This window comes from Hordeum vulgare, chromosome 3H (assembly GCF_904849725.1).
Source record: "Hordeum vulgare subsp. vulgare chromosome 3H, MorexV3_pseudomolecules_assembly, whole genome shotgun sequence".
Taxonomy (NCBI): Eukaryota; Viridiplantae; Streptophyta; class Magnoliopsida; order Poales; family Poaceae; genus Hordeum; species Hordeum vulgare.
Window position 1 is genome coordinate 455,632,917 of NC_058520.1, and position 23,670 is coordinate 455,656,586.

At 41.4% G+C, this 23,670-nt stretch overlaps 1 protein-coding gene across 1 annotated transcript; it reads left to right on the plus strand.

Annotated features, from left to right (window-relative positions):
• Positions 1 to 9,934: 9,934 nt before the first annotated feature.
• LOC123444226 lies at positions 9,935 to 16,493 on the plus strand. Its single transcript, XM_045120886.1, has 7 exons — positions 9,935 to 10,255; positions 10,381 to 10,513; positions 10,704 to 10,807; positions 12,064 to 12,235; positions 12,317 to 12,451; positions 12,525 to 12,888; positions 13,740 to 16,493. The coding sequence occupies exons 1-7, from the start codon at positions 10,194 to 10,196 to the stop codon at positions 16,238 to 16,240; spliced, it is 3,471 nt and encodes a 1,156-aa protein (XP_044976821.1). The 5' UTR covers positions 9,935 to 10,193; the 3' UTR covers positions 16,241 to 16,493.
• Positions 16,494 to 23,670: the final 7,177 nt, after the last annotated feature.

Below are 23,670 nucleotides of genomic sequence, written 5' to 3' on the forward strand. Positions count from 1 at the left end.
CGCCTATATATTCCCATAGATTTCAGAAAAAATCAGGAGATCATCGAAAGTACTTTTCCGCCGCCGCAAGCTTCTGTCTCCGCAAGATCCCATCTGGGGCACGTTCTGGTGTCGTGCCGGAGGGGAGATTCGGGTACGGAGGGATTCTTCATTAACACCATGACCTCTCCGATGATGCGTGAGTAGTTCACCATAGACCTACGGGTCCATAGCTAGTAACTAGATGGCTTCTTCTCTCTCTTGGATCTTCAATACAAAGTTCTCCATGATCTTCATGGAGATCTATCCGATGTAATCTCCTTTTGCGGTGTGTTTGTCGAGATCCGATGAATTGTGGATTTATGATCAGATTGTCTATGAATCTTATTTGAGTTTCTTCTGATATCTCTTATGCATGATTTCATATCCTTGTAATTCTCTTCGAGTTGACTAGATCTATGATTCTTGCAATGGGAGAAGTGCTTGGTTTTGGGTTCATACCGTGCGGTGACCTCACCCAGTGACAGAAGGGGTAGCGAGGCACGCATCATGTTGTTGCCATCAAGGGTAAAAAGATGGGGTTTTCATCATTGGTTTGAGATTATCCCTCTACATCATGTCATCTTGCTTAAAGCGTTACTCTGTTCGTCATGAACTCAATACACTAGATGCATGCTCGATAGCGGTCGATGTGTGGAGTAATAGTAGTAGATGCAGAAAGTATCGGTCTACTTGTCTCGGACGTGATGCCTATATGTATGGTCATTGCCTTAGATATCGTCATGACTTTGCGCGGTTCTATCAATTGCTCGACACTAATTTGTTCACCCACCGTAATACTTGCTATTTTGAGAGAAGCCTCTAGTGAACACTATGGCCCCCAGGGTCTACTCCACACCATATTTTCAGCCTTACACTTTTTACTTCGTTCCACTTTCCGCCTTGAGATCTCACTTTGCAAACAATCTTGAAGGGATTGACAACCCCTTTGAAGCGTTGGGTGCAAGCTTGTTTGTGTTTGCGCAGGTACTCTAGACTTGACGAGACCCTCCTTCTGGATCGATACCTTGGTTCTCAAACTGAGGGAAATACTTACTGCTCCTGTGCTGCATCACCCTTTCCTCTTCAAGGGAAAAAACAACGCAAGCCCAACCTCCGTCAATGTGTCAATTTCTGGCGCTGTTGCCTGTGGGATAGCAGAAGAATTTCTGGCGCCGTTGCCGGGGAGGAAGATCAAGTCAAGGACTCATCTAAGTAGGTGTCACAAACTCATCTCTTGCATTTACTTTGTTTGCCAGTTGCCTCTCGTTTTCCTCTCCCCCACTTCACCAATTTGCCTTTTTCGTTCGCCTTTTCGTTCGCCCTTTTCGTTCGCCCCTTTTCTCGCCTGCTCTTTGTTTGCCTATGTGCTTGCTTGCTTGCTGAAGTCACCATGAACGAAAACACCAAACTTTGTGACTTCTCGAATACTAATAATAATGATTTTATTAGTACTCTGATTGCTCCCGCCACTAGTGCGGAGTCGTACGAAATCAATGCCGCTTTGCGGAATCTTGTTATGAAAGAGCAATTCTCTGGCCTTCCTAGTGAAAATTTCGCATCCCATCTCAATACCTTCATTGAGCTTTGTGATATGCAAAAGAAAAAAGATGTGGATAATGACGTGATTAAATTGAAGCTTTTTTCCTTTCTCGTTGCGAGATCGCGCAAAAACTTGGTTTTCTTCTTTGCCCAAAAATAGTATCGATTCTTGGGATAAGTGCAAAGATGCTTATATATCCAAGTATTTTCCGCCGGCTAAGATCATCTTTCTCCGTAATGATATCATGAATTTCAAGCAACTTGATCATGAACATGTTGCACAATCTTGGGAGATAATGAAATTAATGATTAGAAATTGTCCCGCTCATGGCTTGAGTCTTTGGATGATTATTCAAATCTTTTACGCTGGCTTAAATTTCGCTTCTAGAAATATCTTGGACTCCGCTTCAGGTGGAACGTTCATCGAAATCACGTTAGGAGAAGCCATAAAACTCTTAGACAACATCACGACAAACTACTCTCAGTGGCAACTGAAAGGTCACCTACTAGTAAGAAGGTACACACTATAGAAGAAATTAACTCGTTGAGTGCTAAGATGGATGAGTTGATGAATTTGGTTGCTAGCAGAAGTGATCCTTTAGATCCTAATGATATGCCCTTGTCTTCTTTGATTGAGAGTAGCAACGCTAGCTCGGACGTTAATTTTGTTGGTAGGAATAACTTTGGCAACAACAATGCTTTTAGAGGAAACTATGTTCCTAGGCCTTTTCCTAGTAACTCCTCTAATAATTTTGGCAACTCCTACAACAATACTCATGGAAATTATAATATATTACCCTCTGATCTAGAGAGTAATATCAAAGAGTTCATCAACTCGCAAAAAAATTTCAATGCGTCCATAGAGGAAAAGCTACTCAAAATTGACGATTTGGCTAAGAGTGTTGATAGAATGTCTAGTGATGTTGATGCTTTGAAAGTTAGATGTGCTCCTCCCAAAGTCAAGATGGATGAAACTTTGAAAGCTATGCGTGTTTCCATGATTGAAAGCCAAGAAAGAACCGCCCACATTCGTGCTAGACATGAATGGCTTAAAAGGCGTGTTCTCGTGATGAGAATCACGAAGATCTTAAAGTGCTTGGTGTGACTCCTATTGAATCTTTGTTTTCTTGTGTTAAACCTAATGATTATGGGGCTGGATATGAATCCAATTTGGTTGAAAAGTGCCCCAAAGATTCAGAGTCCATCTATCTTGATGCTAAAAGCATTAAAAGTGGAGTAGAAGATGTTAAAACTTTGAGTAGTAATGAAATTACTACTGTGGATTTCAAGGAATTAAATTATGATAGTTGCTCCTTGATTGAATAGATTTCTTTGATGCAATCCATGTTAAACTCTCCACATGCTTATAGCCAAAACAAGGCCTTTGATTGATCCGTTTTGTCCTATGGGCTAATTGGTGAAATTGCTATGATTTGTTTAATTTGCTTGTGGATATGTTGTTGTGCTTTGGTGCCCATCATATGAGCGTGCGTGTCGATCACACCATAGGGTTAGTTGTATGTTGATAGGACTATGCATTGGAGGGCAAGAGTGACAGAATACTTCTTCCTAACATAGAAATTGATGCATACGGGATTGAAGGGGGGCGATATATATCTTAATGATATTTTTGGGTTTTGCCTCAATGAACGTTAGTAGTTGTGGATGCTTGATAATAGTTCCAATCATAAGTGCATAGAATTCCAAGCAAGGGATGACATGCTAGCAGTGGCCTCACCCACATAAAAACTTGTTATCGGTCTAGTAACGTAGTCAATTGCCTAGGGACAAATCCTTCTCTTGTGTTACGAAAAGCTTGCTACTACACTACTATATTTATTATTTTGCAATTTATTTCTAGTTTTATTCTCGCAAAGTACTTCTAGTTTTATTCTTGTTCTAGGTAAAGCAAACGTTAAGTGTGCATAGAGTTGTATCGGTGGTCGATAGAACTTGAGGGAATATTTGTTCTACCTTTAGCTCCTCATTGTGTTTGACACTCTTATTTATCCAAAAGGGCTACAAACGACCCCCTGTATTTGTGGGTTATCAGTGGCATGTAGATTTATAGAGATATTATGATCTCGTTCTTCACTTATATTTGTTTGAGAGTAAAATAAATAGTGACAGTAATTTGCATGGGTCATAAGACTAGATAAAAAAATAATGGGTGTTCAATGAGTGATAATTAAAACCATCATGTAGCACATATAGAGAAATTATGGTTTAATGATATTGATGTGGCGATATGAAAAAGGTGTGAGTGTGTAATTATTAATTCAAAGAGGTGTTGATATTAAGAGATGTTAAACTTCTTCATCTAAAAATTACAAGGGCAAGGTGATGATGTGTGAGCATTTCTATTCCTCGTTGGAATCCTAGTATTGTTTTGAGTCAGAGTCGCGCGATGGTTAATTCCTACCAACCCTCTCCCTCTAGGCATGCGAGTAGTAGTTTGATCTGTGATAAAACTAATAAAACTTTGCAATAAGTACATGAGTACTTCATGACTAATGTGACACCATGGACATACGCAATCTCACCTCCTCATATTTGCTAGCCTCTTCCGTACCATGCATCGCCCGTTCTCGCCTTGAGGATAGGTGCAACTTTCGATGGTGCATCTAAACCCCATGACTTGACATGTTGTGTTGCACATAAGCCTTTTTATATCCTCCTCAAAACAGCCACCATAACTACCTATCGTGGCATTTCCATAGCCATTCCTAGATATATTGCCATGCAAATGCCATCGTCACTTCACATGACTAGTTCATTCATCATCATAATGCTTTGCATGATCATATAGAGCCGACATAGTATTTGTGAAAAAGCCACTGTCCATCATATTTTTGATAAATCTCATGCTAGATCTTTTCACAACCTCGTACACTGGAGAAGGCATTCATAAAGAGCCATATCGTTCTATCAGTTTTCATATTGAGTTGTAAGTAAATAGAAGTGTGATGATCATCATTATTAGAGCATTGTCCGAGTGAGGAAATAAAAATAGGGGAGGCCAAATGAGCCCACCATAATAATAAAGAAAGAAAATAAACAAGAAACAAGAAAAAAATGAATGAGAGAAAAAGAGAGATTGGACTTTGCTACTATCCTTTACGACACTTGTGCCTCAAAGTGGCACCTTGTTCTTCATATAAAGAGTATCATATTATATCATTCATATGCTAGTGGGAATCACTTTTTCATAAACTTGGCTTGTATATTCCCATGACGAGCTTCCTCAAATGCCCGAGTTCTTCATGAGCAAGCAAGTTGGATGCACACCCCACTTAACTTGAGTGGAGCTTTCATACACTTATAGCTCTAGTGCATCATTTGCATGGCAATACCTACTCCTTGCATCGATACCTATCGACAGGCATCTCCATAGCCCGTTGGTATGCCTAGTTGATGTGAGACTATCTTCTCCACTTTTTACCCCTTTGAAACCTACCACCATATTCTGTTCCACCTATATGTTACGTCCAATGGTTCACACTCATGTACTGTGTGAAGAATAAAAAGTTGATGCATATTGGAAAGGTATGATCCAATTGCCTGACTTGGATACTGTGGTGCTTGATATTTGTATTAGTGTGGTGAATATGGAGCCATGCCTTGCCAATACAATAAGCTGAATGGGGTAAGGCAATATTTGAGGATCGTACTTTGAAAGATTAATGATTTTATTGCTTATACCTATAAGTATTGTTGTGTCAATATTTGTTAATTTATCGTTTCTCAATGAGCATACATGCATAAGGTTACATAGCATGTCACATCAAAAATTACGTTCTTATCATTTACCTACTCGAGGACGAGCAGGAATCAAGCTTGGGGATGCTTGATACGTGATACGTCTCCGTCGTATCTACTTTTCTGAACTCTTTTGCCCTTGTTTTGGACTCTAATTTGCATGCTTTGAATGGAACTAACCCGGACTGACGCTGTTTTCAACAGAATTTCCATGGTGTTGTTTTTGTGCAGAAATAAAAGTTCTCGGAATGTCCTGCAAATTACGGAGATTTTTTCTGGAATAAAAGAAAAATACTTGCGCAAAGATCCACCGGAGGGGGCGTGCTAGTGGGCCACAAGCCCACAGGCCGCGACCACCCCCTAGGCCGCGCCATGAGGGCTTGTGGGGCCCACATGGCTCCACCGCCTCAAAACTCAGCTCTATTTATTCCGTCTCGCCCGGAAAAAAATCAGAGAGAAGGTTTCATCGCGTTTTACGATACGGAGGCGCCGCCACCTCCTGTTCTTCATCTGGAGGGCAGATCTGGAGTCCGTTTTGGGCTCCGGAGAGGGGAAATCGTCGCCATCGTCATCATCAACCTTCCTCCATCGACAATTCCATGATGCTCTTCATCGTTCGTGAGTAATCTCATCGTAGGCTTGCTGGACGGTGATGAGTTGGATGAGATCTATCATGTAATCGAGTTAGTTTTGACGGGGATTGATCCCTAGTATCCACTATGTTCTAGATTGATGTTGCTACTACTTGGCTATGCTTAATGCTTGTCACTAGGGCCCGAGTGCCATGATTTCTGATCTGAACCTATTATGTTGTCGCCAATATATGTGTGTTTTAGATCCTATCTTGCAAGTTGTAGTCACCTACTATGTGTTATGACCCGGCAACCCCGGAGTGACAATAGCCGGAACCACTCCCGGAGATGACCATAGTATGAGGAGTTCATGTATTCACCGCGTGTTAATGCGTTGGTACGGTTCTTTATTAAAAGGAGAACCTTAATATCCCGTAGTTTCCATTAGGACCCCACTGCCATGGGAGGGATGGACAATAGATGTCATGCAAGTTATTTTTCCCTAAGCACGTATGACTACATACGAAATACATGCCTACATTAGATTGACGAACGAGAGCTAGTTACATATCTCTCCATGTTATAGCTGTTACATGATGAATCACATCTGTCATACTCATCCATCACCGATCCACTGCCTACGAGTCTTTTACTACTGGTCCTCGCTACGTTACTTTGCCTAGGCTTGTCCCTTGCTACAAAAGGGATTGGGCCAGTGTTGCTACTGCTGTTACTCTGCTGCTGCTGCTACTGTTGTTCCTTGCTACTTCGCTGTTACTTGTTGCAAGATCCTTTTATGACACTGTTGTCGGGGAAGAATAGTTACTCGCCCACGTGCAACCTACTGGCGCCATTGATACAACAGTTAGGAATAGTCTGCGGTCAACAGATCGTTTCTGGCACCGTTGTTATCATACTACTCTGCTATTGATACTTTGCTTGTAGACACTAATCTTTCAGGTGTGGTTGAATCTGACAAACTCAGCTGCTAATACTTGAGAATATTCTTTCGCTTCCCTTTTGGTGAACCAACAAATTTGGGTTGAATACTCTACCCTCGAAAACTGTTGCGATCCCCTATACTTGTGGGTTATCAATACGTATCCAACGTATCTAAATTTTTTTATTTTTCCATGCTGGTATATTATCATTCTATAATACTTTTGGGGTATTTATTTATCAATTTATATATTTTTTGAGCACTAACCTATTGACCTAGTGCCCAGTGTCAGTTGCCGTTTTTTGCATGTTTTTCACTTTTCCCGTTTCCATAACAAACAAAGTCCAATTGGCCTAAAACTTTTTGGTAATTTTTTCTGGACCAAAAGAAGAGCAACAAGCATGAGAGGAAGGCTGGGGGCCACACGAGGGCCCCACAAGCTAACCCGGCGCTGCCTCGAGGGGAGGGGGGGCTGTTGGCTTGTAAGCCCCTCGAGGCCCTCCCGTCTTCGTTCTTTGGCTTGTAAACTCTCATATACCCTAGAAACACGAGAAGGAGTCACAAGACACTTTTTATGCTGCCGCGAGTCTCGGCTCCGACGGGAGACCGTCTGGAGCTTCGTTTCGGCACCTTGCCGGAGGGGGTATCGATCACGAAGGGCCTCTTCATCAACCTTGCTGCCCTCACGATGATGTATGAGTAGTTCATCACAGACCTATGGGTCCATAGCCAGTACCTAGATAGCAATCTCAAGGCAACCATTAGTCCATAGGGATTGTTATCAATTACCAAAACCACATATGGAGAAATATGCTCTAACACATGCATAAAACAACAACTGACACTTGGCACTGGGTCAATAGGTTAGTGCTCAAAAATAATATAAATAGGTAAATAAATACCCCCAAATTATCCTAGAATGATAATATATGAGCATAGAACAATAAAAAAATATAGATACATGGGAGACGTATGAGCGCTCCGGCGCCACCGGGAGAGAGGGGGGAGAGATCCCCCTTCTTCTTCTTCCTTGGTCTCCTCCCTAGGTGGGAGGAGAGTTTCCCCTCTGGTCCATGGCTGCCATGGATCCCGGAGGGAAAGAGCACCTCCGAGGTTGGATATCTCTCTGTGTTTCTCTCATGTTTTCGCGATTGTTTTCTGGCCCTTCACAATTTCTTAAATATTCGGAGATCCGCAACTCCGATCAGGATGAAATTTTGAGGGAATTTTAATTGTAAAATTATGTTTGTTGCGGCAAAAGTAGGCCCCTAATCTATTTAAAGGGGAGGCACAAGCTAACAAGATGTGGCCCACCCACCTAAGCGCACCTTGTTGCGTGGTGGGCCCCCCGGCACCGTGTTGCATTGATCATTCTTCCCAAAATTCACATATATTCCAAAAAATCTCCATAAATTTTTATTGCATTTGGACTTTGTTTGATATGGAATTTCTATGAAACAAAAAACATACAAAAAATAGGAACTGACAATGGACACTGGATAAGTAAGTTAGTCCCAAAAATAATGTAAAATGTTGTCAAAAGTATATGAAAGTGATAGGATATTGGCATGAAACAATAAAAACTTATAGATATGACGGAGACGTATCATGTCATCTAATTCTTGTTCTATCAAATCACAGATACTCAATATTTCCTACTTTCTAGCACAACTCATGCCAAAATATATTTGGTCAAACTTAAACAAATTTGATATAGGACAAATCCAAAACTTCAGGCCTCCTTTGGATTATAGGGTAGAAAAATCATATGAATAGAAAAGTCACAGAGAATAAGATGACATGTGTCTCAAATCCTAGCAATAGGAATAGAAAAAGAGATGTCCTTTGATCCATTTCTTCCGTGGGTCTAGGCTAACATTTATTTTTCTATGAAATGTGAAGGATCGAAATGATTCCTCCGTAGAAATAGGATTTTACTTCTCCGAACCAAATGAATGTTTTTATTTCTCTAAACCTAAACCAAAGGAGGCCTCAATTATTTTAGAAGGGGGTAGTATTTTTTATGTTGATGATGTGTTTGATCTTGATGCGTATGGCATGATTTTTGTTCAGTACATTTATGGCTCTCTGCATCCCAATGTGCAGATCGGGTGAGTCTGGTCCCCATTTCCAGAAAAGAAAAATGCATTCTTCAAGAATAACCTATTTGTTCAAGCATTCATCAACATAAAATGGCTGACCACACCTGCAGAGTGCTTTTTATGCTTTTAGGCTGGTTGTAATATGGAGTATCATATATTAGTATTATGCATATTACACCCGTAATTCATAGTATCATATGTTAGTATCATAAAATATGTTATTTATTACTCCCTCCGTTCCTAAATATAAATCTTTTAAGATATTTCACTAGGAGTATACATACGGAGCAAAATGAGTGAATCTACACTCTAAATTATGTCTATATACATCCGTATGTAGTCCACTAATGAAACCTTTTTAAAGACTTATATTTAGGAACGGAGGGAGTACCATGCATGACACATAGTAACACACCATTTAATATGATACATTATCATGATATGATACTGAACCCTCTCTGTCTTCATTTAATTTTATGCCACCTCATCAAGATAATCTATTTGACATGCATGATACTCCCTCCGTTCCTAAATATAAGACCTTGTAGAGATTTCACTAGAGGCTACATACGTAACAAAATGAGTGAATCTATACTCTATAATATGTCTATATACATCCGTATGTAGTTTATAGTGAAATCTCTAAAAGGTCTTATATTTAGAAATGGAGGGAGTACTACCTATAATACTCTCATTACGACTTTATAGTGGAATCTCTAAAAGGTCTTATATTTAGAAATGGAGGAAGTACTACCTATAATACTTTCATTACGACTATATAGCCTTATAAAAGAAAAAGAAATGTGTGGGGAAGAACAGAAATTGGCAAGTGCCTTTTGTTTATGGTAAAAATTGCCAGGTGCCTGCCATCCGAAGATCCCCGCCAAACCAACGAAAAATCCCACCTCCACGCGGCCCCGCGGCGGTCAAGGTCAATGCCCCTCCCCTCCTCCCTCCCCTCCCGCACGCGAATCGACAAACGGAAGCGTTGAAGAAGGCGGGGCGAAAGCGCCGCTCACGCGTCACGGAAATCCCACCCGCAAACAAACGGTTGTGTTTCTCACCAACAAGTCTCCTCCCCTTCCCCTTGGCGGTAGCCCCCTTTCCAATCTACCTCACCAACGCGGAGAGGAAGAAGCATCTTCTTCTAATACTTCTATAGCCAGCCCCGCCGGCCCCCCGACGGAGCCGATTCGATTCGATCCCCTTCGAATCTAGCCGTGGTGCTGCGGCGCGCGGGGACACGGAGGGCCGGCGAAGATGCACAGGAGCAAGGGGAAGCTGTCGGGCGTCCTGAGCAAGGGCTTCAAGCCCGACAAGTGGTCAGTCCAGATCGTCCCTGCTCGCGTATTCTTGCTTCTTCTTTCCTTTCCCCGTTGGTTTCCGCGGGGTGCGAAATTGAACGCTTGTTGTTGTTGTTGTTGTTGTTGTTTTTGTGGCGTCTCAGCAAGATTGCCCTCAAGATGGCCATGGCGCGGATCAAGCTGCTGCGGAACAAGAAGGAGGTGCAGGTGCGCCAGATGCGCCGCGAGGTCGCGCAGCTGCTCGACGGAAACCAGGACCAGACCGCGCGCATCAGGGTAAGCCTCGATGTGTCTGTGTGAACTGAGTATCGGGCCAATGGTTGGTCGATTGTGCTAACTTATCTTCCCTGTTACATTATGCTATTGCCAATTTCTGTGCTCAAGTACGTCCGTCCGCTTGTCACAAAATTCTATGCTTCTGCCCGGCATTTTCTTCTACTACTGACCTATGCCATTTCCCCCACAGGTTGAACATGTCATAAGGGAAGAGAAGTTCATGCAAGCATATGACCTGATCGAAGTGTACTGCGAACTTATAGTGGCACGCATGTCCATTATTGATTCACAGAAGTAAGCCAAGTTTATATTTCTTGACTGTAAACCAGTACCTACTGCTCCATGTCTTTATCTGATGTCTGTCTGAAATTGCTTTATTTTCATCTAGAGAAGCAGACACACGGTTTATAGTTTGAGAACTACCAGTTACTGTACATCTCATTTTTTAATTATTTGCATAGTTGATAGGGTAGGAGTTATCTTCTATCCATTATCAGCGAACTAGGGTATCGTTTCTCGGGTCATGAGTTACCTTTTATCTTTTTCCTGATCAGCAAATCATGATTTAGCTGGTCTCTTCCGAGCTTATAAAAACTGCTCCATATTATTCATGTAGAGTCTTTTCCTGGGTAATCTGAAAACTAAAGGGTGTTTGAATGATCACACTTTACCCTAACAAATATTGGCCATGACCAAAGTGCAGGCATGATTTTTTGGTGCCGGACAAATAATGGACTAAACATGGGTGAGCCAAAATTTGGCTCGGTCATGCTGACCAGGTAGTCATGCAAATAGGAAGAATGATTCGTCAACGTAACTTTGATCCAGTTCTCACTAAATTTCTATTGAATACCTCTGCAAGTGTGCATGCGTGTAAACGTGAGCACCATGATTTAGACCCTGGCGGGTGAAATCGTACCCCCATAACTGCACCACCACAACAAGATGTGGTTCTCGCTGACTGCGACTTTGTTGAAGGTTGAAAAAGAAGCTTGCCGATTCCCTGGGCCATGCCAGATAATGGCACCATCCAAATGATGACCAAAATTTAGGTTATTGCTAAATTTTGGTGGTTTGCTGGGGCTAGCCCGGTGCACTGGCGCAGTCAATCTGGATAAAAAGTGACATGCTCCTGTCTTTTTTCAGTGCAAGTCCATGTGTCAAATATTGAGAACCTGTTTCTCATGGTACTGTAAGTCTTGGGTAATCGAAATATTGATCAACCTGTTTGTCAAGCCAAGTGCCACCACTGACATGAAAGATCATTCCCTTCAGGAATAGTTGCACTTGCATGTAGCTTCATTATCAGCAATTTATAGCATAATTCTGTAATAGTTGTTTGAGGACTTCTGCACTTTTCTGGTAAACTTAAAAACATTAACAAATATGACAGGGATATGAAACATCAAGTCCAAAACAGTCTGAAACTATTGCCGGCTGAATAATAATTTCTATTGGTCCTATGTTCTGCTGTGTTCTCATGCTATAGATCTATTTTTGTCCTGAATATTTCTGTACTTACAGTTACATGTTTGTTTTCCTGAATCTAGGACTTGCCCTATTGATCTGAAGGAGGCAGTAGCGAGTGTTATATTTGCATCAATGAGATGTTCAGATGTCACAGAACTAGCAGATGTTCGGAAGAATTTCACAAGCAAGTACGGGAAAGAGTTTGCCGCATCAGCTCTTGAAGTGCGGCCTGACAGCGGCGTAAACCGTCTGGTATTTTTCTGCTTTTCAGTTTTTGAATTGGACGAAGGTTTTGCAGCTGTATACTTTTCAAAACAATTATTGTGCATACAGGTAATCGAGAAGCTCTCAGCAGGAGCACCGGATGTACAGACTAAAACCAAAACCTTGAGCTCAATCGCGGCAGAGCACAACATAAAATGGGAACCAAAAGCATTTGAGGAGCAGAAGCAAAATGAGGATCGGATGGTAACTAACTGACCTGAAGTGATTTTGGGGTTAAGCTTTTTGGCTCTAACCTGATATATTATCTATCTTGTAGTATGGATCAACATATTCTGGAGGAAACGTTCCAACTCCGGGATCATCAGCTTCTAGTGTGCCAACTCCTCAACCTGCAGCAGCTCCCTATTCATCTGTTCAATCAGCCACTTCTCGTGTGCCTGCAGGACCTTCTTATGAATCTTCTGAAGCTCCAGCAAATAGAAACCCACATGGCACTGCCAACTCTAATGCTTCCACACAGGAAAATAGAAGGGAGTCAGATGCTTCAGTGCCTCCTACCTCCCAACATGGTGCAACTACTTCCTCAGCCGATATTCCTGGATCTAACAGCTTTTCTCATGTAAATACTGGGAGTTCAAGTGTTTCTAGACCTTACTCTCAATTTGGCACAACAGTTCCAGGTACGATTGAAGGTTATACTATTTTATTATCCTCACATTTTAGAGATCGCAACCAACTATTGAGGTTGATTTTGCATAGAAAACCTACTCTCCAGGTTTATTGCACAAAGCACCACCTGGTGTAACCCGTTGCAGTAAGCTCTAATACATTGTTTGATTACGTCGACATGATTCTTGATGAGTGGATTCGTCTTGTAAGTGCACACGTGGCAAAATCAATCTTATGAAATCAGTCGGCAATAAAAACTAACAATATTTGCAGTTTTAGTTGCTCATTACCATTTTGTTTAGAACTTAACATTTATAAGAATCCAAAAATCAGTAAATCGTATATATACATACCCAGTACTGATTTGAGAACTTTTTAGCTTATTTGTACAAGTTTTCAAGATATTGGCATTCTGTTCGCTCAGTTGAATTTTTTCCTCCAAAATTCAACGTTTTCAAGAAACAAAAAAAAACAGTAAATCATATATGTGCCAAGTATTGATCTGTTTTTTTTTACTCATTTTGACCATAAGTTTGAGAGACAATGGAAATTTTAGTTACTCCGAGCGATTTTCGAATTTACTTTATTTTACCTAATTCTATCTACGCCCCAGGTGCTAGGAACAAAACAGTTCTTTCCTTTTTCTGATCATAAAGAAGCCATATGAAGCTAAGGTTTCATGGCTAATGTGCCATGTTTTTTTGCTGCATGTACACTTATCTGCAAGTATTACACCAATAAGGTGGTGTTTTGTGCGACAAACCCGAAGAATAGGTGTTCTGTGCAAATTCAGCCCCAATAGTTGGTTCTTTGTGCATTTTCCTCTGTTCTTCTTAGTTAATAGTTTATTTTATTTTTGCAGACCCAGTATCCAGGACTGAGGAGATCAACCGTCCCAGGGAAAGGAAGTCTTCAGCTAGTGGTTCCAATTGGAATGTGGAATTCAAGGATGCAGCATCTGCAGCACAGGCAGCCGCAGATTCTGCAGAGATGGCAAGCATTGCTGCCAGAGCTGCTTGCCAACTTGCTAGCCGTGGAAACTTCTATGCAGAGCAAGATACCGGTGCTTATGAATCAGCTACTTATACAAATGATACAACACCCAGGAAGCAACAAGCTGAACGTTTGATGAAGAATGATAAGAGTTTTAATGAGCAGAGTTCAGGTGTTAATGATCCGACGATGATCTCAAGCAATACAAGAAAAGATGAAGAAAGAGCAGAAACAAACCGTGTGAGTAGCCAGAATATGTCAACTCCTTACTCATCTCAGTTCCACTCTTATGCTCCTGAAAATCATACTGATATGTATGACATGCCAACCGAACCACATCGTGCTCATTCATCTGGGCCTCCATATTTTGATGATTCATCTGAGGCTCCATATTTTGATGATCCGTCTGAGAAAGAAAGCAATATCGGAAGACCTGAAGATCATCCGTTTGATTTGCATGAGGAAAGGTTGCCAGATGCTGGATTTGATGGGCACCGCACCAAGGATATAGGAAGCAGGCAAGGTAGCTTTGATCAAGAGAGCAGGAATGACCACTATAATAATTTTGGTGCTTCCCACGGTGGCAGCAGTACGACTTGGGACAACCAGAATGATAAAGCTGGAGCTGATTCTTCAGCTGTTATTTTCGATCACTATGACTATGATGTTCAAGAAGAGAACTTGTTTGATCGTTTCTCTTCAAAACATACTGAAGAGTTACCAGCTATCCAAGACCACAAGGGATTCTCAAGTGCAGATTGGAGTCAGCAGCATAGAAGTGAATCTCCAGTTGATCGTAGCACTTCAACTCTCTTCTCAAGAACAGAAACACAGCCGCCTTATGATTTAGGAGCAAACAAAGAGGATATTCCCTTGAATGATACCAAACCACCTACTTTTGATTCAGATGGTGTTAGTTCTGACGAGGAAACAAGTACAGACATGCAGATATTGTCTTTAAGGACCAATTCAAGAGGATCTGATTACTCTGAGAACAGAATGTTCAATAAGAATTCTGGAAAATTTGTCCCTGATGTTAATGATAGTATTGAAGACCATGAATCTAGGCCCAGGAAGCAATACCAGAATCCACCAGGTTCTGATGTATTCCGCAAGGAGCAAAACAGTGACGGTTCACCTAAATATGACTATTCAGGGGCACAGGGGAACTTGGGTCGTGTGGAAAGTAGAGATTATGATCTTTCAGAAGAAGAAACAGAAGCACATAAATTGAAAGGCACGTCCTCAGGGATAACAGGAGCTAATGAGAATCGGCCCTCGCCTTTTCGCATGCAAACTTCAGCGCCATCTGATGACAGTGATGATGGTGATCTCGGCCTGAATTATGGAAGGTTAACTCCTGGACTAAGAAACAAACTCAGGCAACATCCACAATACAAAATTCCTGGGGATAGCTTGCCATGTAAACAGTCCTTAGAAGGAGCTCCTGCCAGCATTGAAGAATCAGTGCATTTCAAAGAGAATGGCACATCATCTGAACAGACTGGTGATACTCATAAAGGTTCACGCACAGCCAAGAATTCTTTTGGTGCAAATTACCAGAGTGAACATCTTGATGGGAGACATACTGTTGGCAAACCTGTGGAATCAAGATCACCCATGACGAGGAATGACTTCTATTCAGGTGAATCAAGATCATCGTTGACGAGGAATGACTTCTATTCAGGTGAATCAAGATCATCCTTGACGAGGAATGACTTCTATTCAGGTGATACAGGGAAGTTATCTGAACGATCTGGTAGTTCTCCAATACGTAGCCCAACCAAGACTTCTGTTAAGGAAAATTCTATTCAAGAGCCACATCATGAAAGACCGGGTAGTGGGGTGCGCAGGGAAAGTAGATCAAGAACTGCCAGAACTTTCTTTGATTCAGATGAGAGCGAAGAGGAATTAGAACGACGACAGTCTGGCCAGACAAAGTTGTCTAAAGAGCAGATACGATCACGCAGGACCCCCCGGGAGGTAGCACCCGATACAAAGCGAGATGGCAGAGCCCGGACTGGAGCACAGTTTGCTGTTGAAACTGAAAGCCCAAAAAGCCCTGCTAAAGCATTCTCCAGCTCAAGTACTGAAGAAAGAAAAGTGGCACCTGTGTACTCCAGGGTTTCAGTACAGCAATCTTCGCCAAATCCTGTGCGCATTGAACCTCCCATGGCTAGAGGCAAGTGGCAAGAAGATGAGCCGGAGGGAAGTTCTTCTCCAGAAAACGAGGCAAACACACAGACCTCAGCAGATACACTGAAAGTAAGCACCCCAACATCTGGTCCTGCCCACGTTCACCCCAAGCTTCCAACAGACTATGATTCTTTTGCTGCACATTTTAAGTCGCTCCGAACCAATCGCCGTTAGGGTTACACATACACACACAGTTTGAGAAGCTTTTATTGGGATGTCAGATGTGTACAGTATAGAAACACAATGGCTGGAGAGACTTATTGTGCCCTGGTATTTTTGTAAGGACACCATTCTTTCATTCTCTTTTGGTCTCAGATATACAGCGTCTTTGATAGGTGATGTTTTCCTTGTAGTGTTGTAATAAGCACATTATGCGCACAGATGTACAGAACTTCGGGGTTTCGTTCAATTTGTTTGTTTGACTCCAGTGTGGCTCAAGCTCAAATCTTGTTTGTATGGAGGGGAATTGATGGCCTGCACTTTACTAGTTTTCCTTGAGAGCAATGTCCCTTTCACTTCAAATTTGTGTTTAATTACTTCGGACAAACTTGGGAATTGTGACCCGTTCACCCTGCGTGAAGGTTTGCTTGGCTGTACTGGTACAATTGGAGATGGATATCACTCTAATCACTGAGCATGATGTGTTGTTGCCGGGCCTGTTCATCTCGACGAAAGGATGCTGTAAATAATAATAAAGTGTTAATATCCTAGAAAATTTTAATTGCAATGTCTTAATTTGCAGCATGGGCTATAATTTGTGTACAATACAAGAGGCGCTACAATCAACATAGTATATCTTTGTGTAAGACAGTTTGGAGGAAATTTTGCAAATCTTTTACGGATCCATAAGATAGAAGGCAGATGAAGGAAAACATTAAAAATGTGATGGTGTGACAATTCAGCACATTAGCAACACTACACGTGACGATATTCTATGTCAAATCAACTTTGTACTTCCAAATATTGTTGAAAATATGAGCGATTTACCATGTGGTTTTACTAGCAAAAGTAGTAGATAAATCATGATTACCATGGCAATTATAAGACAAGTCATGTGATCATAAAGAGAGTATGCAAGTAGCATCTGAAGTAGTTAGTGGGAACGGAACGTATCTAGAACAGAAACTAGAATAAAGAAGTTGCGGCAGGAACTCAAATAAGAACACAAACACGTACTGAGTTGCAGAAGCAACAACAACAATGGGATTAACGTTGACGTCGTCACCGGTCATGTTGTTAAAGAGGTTGTCGACGTCAGGGAAGAAGTCGTCGTCCGGAAAGTGGTCGTGAACGTCCGTGGCATCCGTGATGAAGAAGCTAGTAGTCGCGTTGAGCGCTTCCCAAAAACCTTATCACCCTTTTCCCATGCATGACTCAAAGAGGCGGGGTTTTGGTGACTTACTGTCCCGACCCGCGGTGCACGCCGCAAGCCGAGATGGGGAAGAACCTAGCAACAGGTCAGAGGTTGGAACTCGATGGCGTGAGGAATCTCGTGTGTTTCTCTGGAGAGGAGCGACCTCTCTTTTATAGGCACAGGAGAGGGGGTGAACATGCAACAACGGGAGGCGAAGCAAAAGAGGAAGATGAAACGAACCGACAAAAGCTGAAGGGTGCAATGTTCGTATTTAATCTCCAATACCGCAAAACTTTTCAGATCCCGAGCGACCTTTCGTATATCAGTTGTGCGTGGCAAAAATTTAGTCATCGGCACGTTCCCGCGACCCGCAGCGCGTCGTGACGAGGTGGGCGGCGGTGGAGGAGGAGGAACGCACATGTATGTCTCTCTTGTACTCATGTTCATACATGTGGAGAAACATCCTCCCTTATAAGGAGGTCCAACTCTCGCCAAACTAGAAATGTGGGACTAAACTTTTAGTTTCATCTCTTGCCTTGCACGAATGGGCTAAGTGGGCCTCTAGGATTTATTAGGAATTCTGAAAATGGTTATTGGGCTGGCCCATAGCGGTTAAATTCCAACAATCTCCCACCAGATCTCAGAGGCACACAAAATTTGTCTTTGGTTCCAAAAACACTGTTTATATACCGGTACTGCAGTGGAGACTGTTAAGTTGAACTTTCACCTAGAACTCTATGCTACACTAGTAAGCAACTTGAACAGTGGACTATGCCTTGAATTGCAAGTTTGATGCGAATCTAGCTTCACATAGAGCCTTGACCGATACTAGGCTACCATGGGACTTCCCCGCGGGTGGAGCTTATGTGTCATACTTCGAGGCCTTTCATGAGTTTACTAGAGAGCACCCTACTCTCATAGATTGCGAAATTAACAATCAGACTCATATAAGTGTGTTCTTCAAAAGATGTTCTGCACGACAACATCTCTACTTCAATAAGCCACTTAGAACACATTAAGATATATATCAACCTGCCATGCAGATTAGAAAAGTATTGCATCTTCATTGAGTGGTATTATCAATGGTAAGGATACTCTCCTCTTAGTTGACCAACAACTTGTCTTCCACATCTAATTCACAGGATCTCCGATCATATAGAATAGGTAACCACTGTGAACAACTCATATTGTGGGTCTCATACCCATCTCTTTCGATGCATTATGTATCACATTACGTGATAGACCCTTAGTGAAAGGATCTACCAGATTTTTAGATGTTTGGATATAATCCAATGCAATAACTCCAGAGTTCCACATTTTCATGACAAACTTTAATCTTCTGTGAACATGTCTTGATGACTTCATGTTACCCTTTGAACTACTCACTTTGGCGATCACAGTTTGATTGCTGCAGTTCATAAAACACCCGGCACGGGTTTCTCAACAATTGGTAAGTCATTCAACAACCAACGAAGACAATCTTCTTCGACCTTAGCTGTATCTAGTGGTGTGAGTTCTGCTTCCATTGTTGACCTCGTTAAGATGGTTTGCTTGCAAGACTTCCAAGAAATAGCGCAACCACCATGAGTGAATACATATCCGCTCGTGGACTTTATCTCATCAGCATTAGAGGTCCAGTTTGAGTCACTATACCCTTCAAGTATCATTGGGTATCAAGTGTAGTGAATTCCATAACTCGTAGTACCCTTCAAATAGCGCACAACTCTTTCTAGAGCTTTCCAATGATCATCTCCTGGTTTTGAGACAAACCGGCTCACTTTGCTAACAGAAAAAGAGATGTTAGGTCTCTTAGCGCTGGCTAAATACATAAGTGAGCCAATTATCTAAGAGAATTTCAATTGATCTCTAGTAATTCTTCGATTCTTTCGACAAGACGCTAACATCATAAGGTGTTGGGGAGGGCTTGCAGTCACTATAACCAAAGCGACTCAAGATCTTTTCCACATAGTGAGATTGAAGCAATGTAATCCTGCCATCATCACTTCTCAGCAGCTTGATATTCAGAATAACATGAGCTACTCCTAATTCCTTCATCTTAGGGTTTCGCACGAATACTCATCTCTTACAAAGGCATTTCAATTTTTTAAACTTATTTCAACTCCAAACTTTTTTTGTGCTCAATATGCATCATTCAAAGCCACATCATAAATTTTCAACCCTTTCTCACTTCATTTGCTATTTTTTATGCATTTAATGATTTTTTTTGAGCTAAATGACCCTGAAATTGCAAAGCGCTACAAATGAACTTTGAAAAGGCTGAAACTTGGCATGGTATCATCATTTCACCCGTATAGCATGTGCTAAAAAGCTGAGAGGGTTATGGCAAAAAGTGGATGCACTTCGTGTACAAAATGGACAATCTCTTTCGAAGTATCAGGGTTTCAGATGAATACTCATCTCTTACAAAGGCATTTCATTTTTTAATAACCTAAAAGTTACGAAATTTAACATAATGATAAAACACACTAATATTAAACATCAAAAAAAGAATGACTAAAAAATCTATTTTGAATGTAAAGTTATTCACAAAATAGTGATTCACACATTTTTTTAGAAAAATCAAATTTAAACTACGTAAATTTGAAAACTACTAGCACTAACAGAAAATTTGTAGTCTTTTGACCTAAACCAAAATGAGTCATTCAAAAAGTTATAAATAGTATAACAATTATTCCTAATTTAAAAAACAGAAACTGTCCTTTTTAGAAAAACAAAAACAATAAAAAAGAGAAAATAGACCTTTAGTCCCGGCTAGAGCCACCAACCGGGACTAAAGGTCCCTTCCCGTGCGGAATTTGGGATGCTGAAAAATAGAACTTTAGTCCCGATTATTAGCTACAACCGGGACTAAAGGTATGTGCAAGTGGGCCACATGCCCCACCTTTAATCCGAGTTGGAGCCATGAGCCGGGACTAAATACCCTTTAATCTCGGTCCGTGGCTCCAACCATAACTAAAGGTCCCTACATATAACTGCGCGCCCGTTTCGGCCTCGATCTTTCCCATTCAACCCTTTGACGCCGACGCCCCCGACCCGACACCGCCAGGCTGCCGGAGTCACCGCCGCCCCGAAGTCGTCCTCGTCGTCGCCGCCACCGATGCTGGCCGCCCGCGCCTCCTCCATGAGCCCTATGCCCGCAGACGAGCCGCTGCTGCGCCCTGGCCCTCCTCTCCCACGGTGAGCTCCGCCAGCCGCCTCCTTCCCTCCTCGAACTGAGCGCCATGGCCACCGGCCTGCCCGAGCGCGGATGCGCCATGGCCGCCGGCCTGCCCGAGCATGGCGGCGCCATGGCAGCCTGCCTGCCCGATGTTCATATAGATGTTTTGAAATTGTTCATAGATGTTCATATATATAGATGTTCTGAAATTGTTCATAGATGTTCATATAGATGTTTTGAAATTGTTCATAGATGTTCATATAGATGTTTTGAAATTGTTCATAGATGTTCATATAAATGTTTTGAAATTGTTCATAGATGTTCATATAGATGTTTTGAAATATTGTTCATAGATATGTTTTGAAATTGTTGCCATATTGTTTCCATATGAACCTTGCTTATTAAGTAAATCAGGAATAGAAAAACATAGGATTTTGAGTTTTTTTGATTACATGGCATGAAAAATAAAGGATTTTTCCAAGAGGTTAGAGTGGATGCTAGATTCTATATGGAATATAGTACATATGGTTATATATTTTCTATGGAATGCGAATATATATAGATGGTTATACATATGGTTATATATTTTCTACTCTGTTTATAGATGTTTTGAAATTCTGTTTATATATAGATGTTCAATTCTTTAGATATAGTGTCACGGTTGTTGTTTACGTATTTACAAACATGTTGCATATATTATAAGTTAAATTACCACATTAAAACAGGAAATGTCTAAGGATGATTATTGGAAGTTTGAATATTGTGGCGACTATCGGGGTTTGTGCGACATACCTCACGTGCGAGACGACATGTTCTTCAACATCAACCTTGATGATACCTTCGAAGTTTCTATGGTACGCAGCGATGACAAGTTTTTTTTCATAATTAGGCATGCATGACTTCTGTTTTTTTGCTTCAACATGTAATTTCTGTTTTATACAATTCGACTAGTTCCTTCCTTGCCATGCAAGAAGGTATGTGTTGGAGAGACTCAGTTTCGAAGACCACGAGAGTATGGAGACAAGAAGAGCTAACCTGAGGACTATACATGGTCCCGCATTTGTTATCGAAGTAACGAATGCACTTTATAACACAGAAATAGGGTGCCCAAATTGGGAAGATCTTTGCAAGGCAGATGTATTTCAGGAGGGTATGGAAATAACCTTCGATCTTCGTCCTGAAGATAATATGCTAGGTAACATCAACATTTGGGTGGATGTCGATATGCTTCCTGTTCTACCTCCATGTAACTTTGTCAACCATATTTGTCAAGTAATTTGCATTCTATATTTAAAAATAGTTGGTGTTCATCCATATACTAAATTTGTTAAATTATAATTTACAGCTTATTTCGTTTCTTTAAGTGAATTACGGAAATTAATTGACACGACACACTACACGTGTGGATCACATCTAACTTGAGAGGAGAAGGATGTTCTTCCCTACTTTCTTGTTGGTGTCCTGGTTGGTAGGGAGAACTTCCCGTATAATTTGGGAACTTGCCCAAATTATACATTTTACATGCCACTAGTGCATAGGTTGAGGGTAGATGACATTCGCCGAAATATCTTGATAAGAGTTTGCTAATTAAGTACGCTCTATTATTGCATAAATGGTGTTGATTACATTGCTAACTAGGTTATTATTATGTTCTTCAACAACAACAACTGCCAAATGATGTAGTGCCTCTGTTGATGCACGACAAAGTTCATATGAAAAATTAAAAGCCCGCCGAGGGCTGAGTTCGATGCTCCATACTCGACTGACCGCAATAAAAAAGGCTCCAAATTGAAGCATGGAGAGAAATAAAGAAGGATCGCAAGCCACAAGTTGGAGACCGTTGGATCTCTGTGCTTCATCACGGAGACATAGGTGTTATTCTATTTTATGACATTATACCTACGAGCAAGGACTAGGTCTTATGTGAGACAAGTTTTTCTGGTTTATATTAACTTGGCATGATCGATTAGGATGCATGCATATGATGACTATTATGATGTTTTTCTGTTTTATGAGATTTTAACTTGGTATATGATTAAGATGATGACGAGTTGTTAGATGAGTACGTAAGATGATGATGAGTTATATGACATAATATTTTATTAAAGTGGATGGATGCCCGTGATCGATATATGAAACCCCTAAACCCCTCCCTTCAAAAAAACCTAGCGTAAGGCTGCCTTTTAGTCCCGGTTGGTTTCACCAACCGGGACTAAAGGTTCCCGCCCCTGGCGCGCCCATCCGGTCACATGGAGGGGCATTAGTCTTGGGTCGTGGCCAACCAAGACTAAAGGGGGTGGGCCTTTAGTCCCAAGTTATTAGTCCCGATTGGCGACCCGGGACTAAAGGCCCTTACAAACCGGGACAAAAGCCCTGTTTCTACTAGTGGATCTTGATCTCAACACATTAGTAGGTGGTTCTCTCTCAGAAAATGGATGGGGAAAGTTTTGGCTTGTTCTGAGTGCTCTATCTACGAATGAGAGGGAGGTGGATGGGTATATATAGGCATCTCCAAAAATCCAAATGTTACAACATTATTGGCCAACTCGGTTGAACCAAAGTAAAAACTCGGTTACACCAACTAGTGAAAAATGTGGCAACTTTCAGCGTTTTGGTGGGATCGATATATAAAACTCGCTGAGTCCTATTTTGGCTGACCTAGGCACTTACACACACTCGATGGCACCAATTTGTAAAAATCAGAGATTCTAACTTTTAGCAAATGGATACTAGGGAGTTGATCACTGGATTTTGGTTGCACCGAACTGGAACTTGGTGTCACCGAGTGGCTAGGGTTTGGCGTTAGGATTCTGTCTAACAAAAACTTGGTAAGGACGAATGTGTAAACCTGGTGGCACCGAATTTGAGTGTGAGGTTTTGGCTTTCCTATGTACGCAATTGTGATTTTTCACAAGATGCAAAATGTAGACTCTTGAAGCTTGATGCATTGCCAATACTATTGTTCTCCTTCCTTGGGGCTTCTCCTCACATTCCCAGCCAGAAATCTCTTGGAATGAATCCGAAACACTAGGTAGAACCATTAGTACAAGAGATAATGTATGTTGTCCTGAA

Coding starts and splice junctions, on each gene's coding strand:
- LOC123444226 (XM_045120886.1), top strand. CDS start 10,194: ATGCACAGGAGCAAGGGGAAGCTGTCGGGCGTCCTGAGCAAGGGCTTC. Junction 10,514..10,703: donor ACCAGACCGCGCGCATCAGG/GTAAGCCTCGAT, acceptor TTTCCCCCACAG/GTTGAACATGTCATAAGGGA. Junction 12,236..12,316: donor ACAGCGGCGTAAACCGTCTG/GTATTTTTCTGC, acceptor TTGTGCATACAG/GTAATCGAGAAGCTCTCAGC.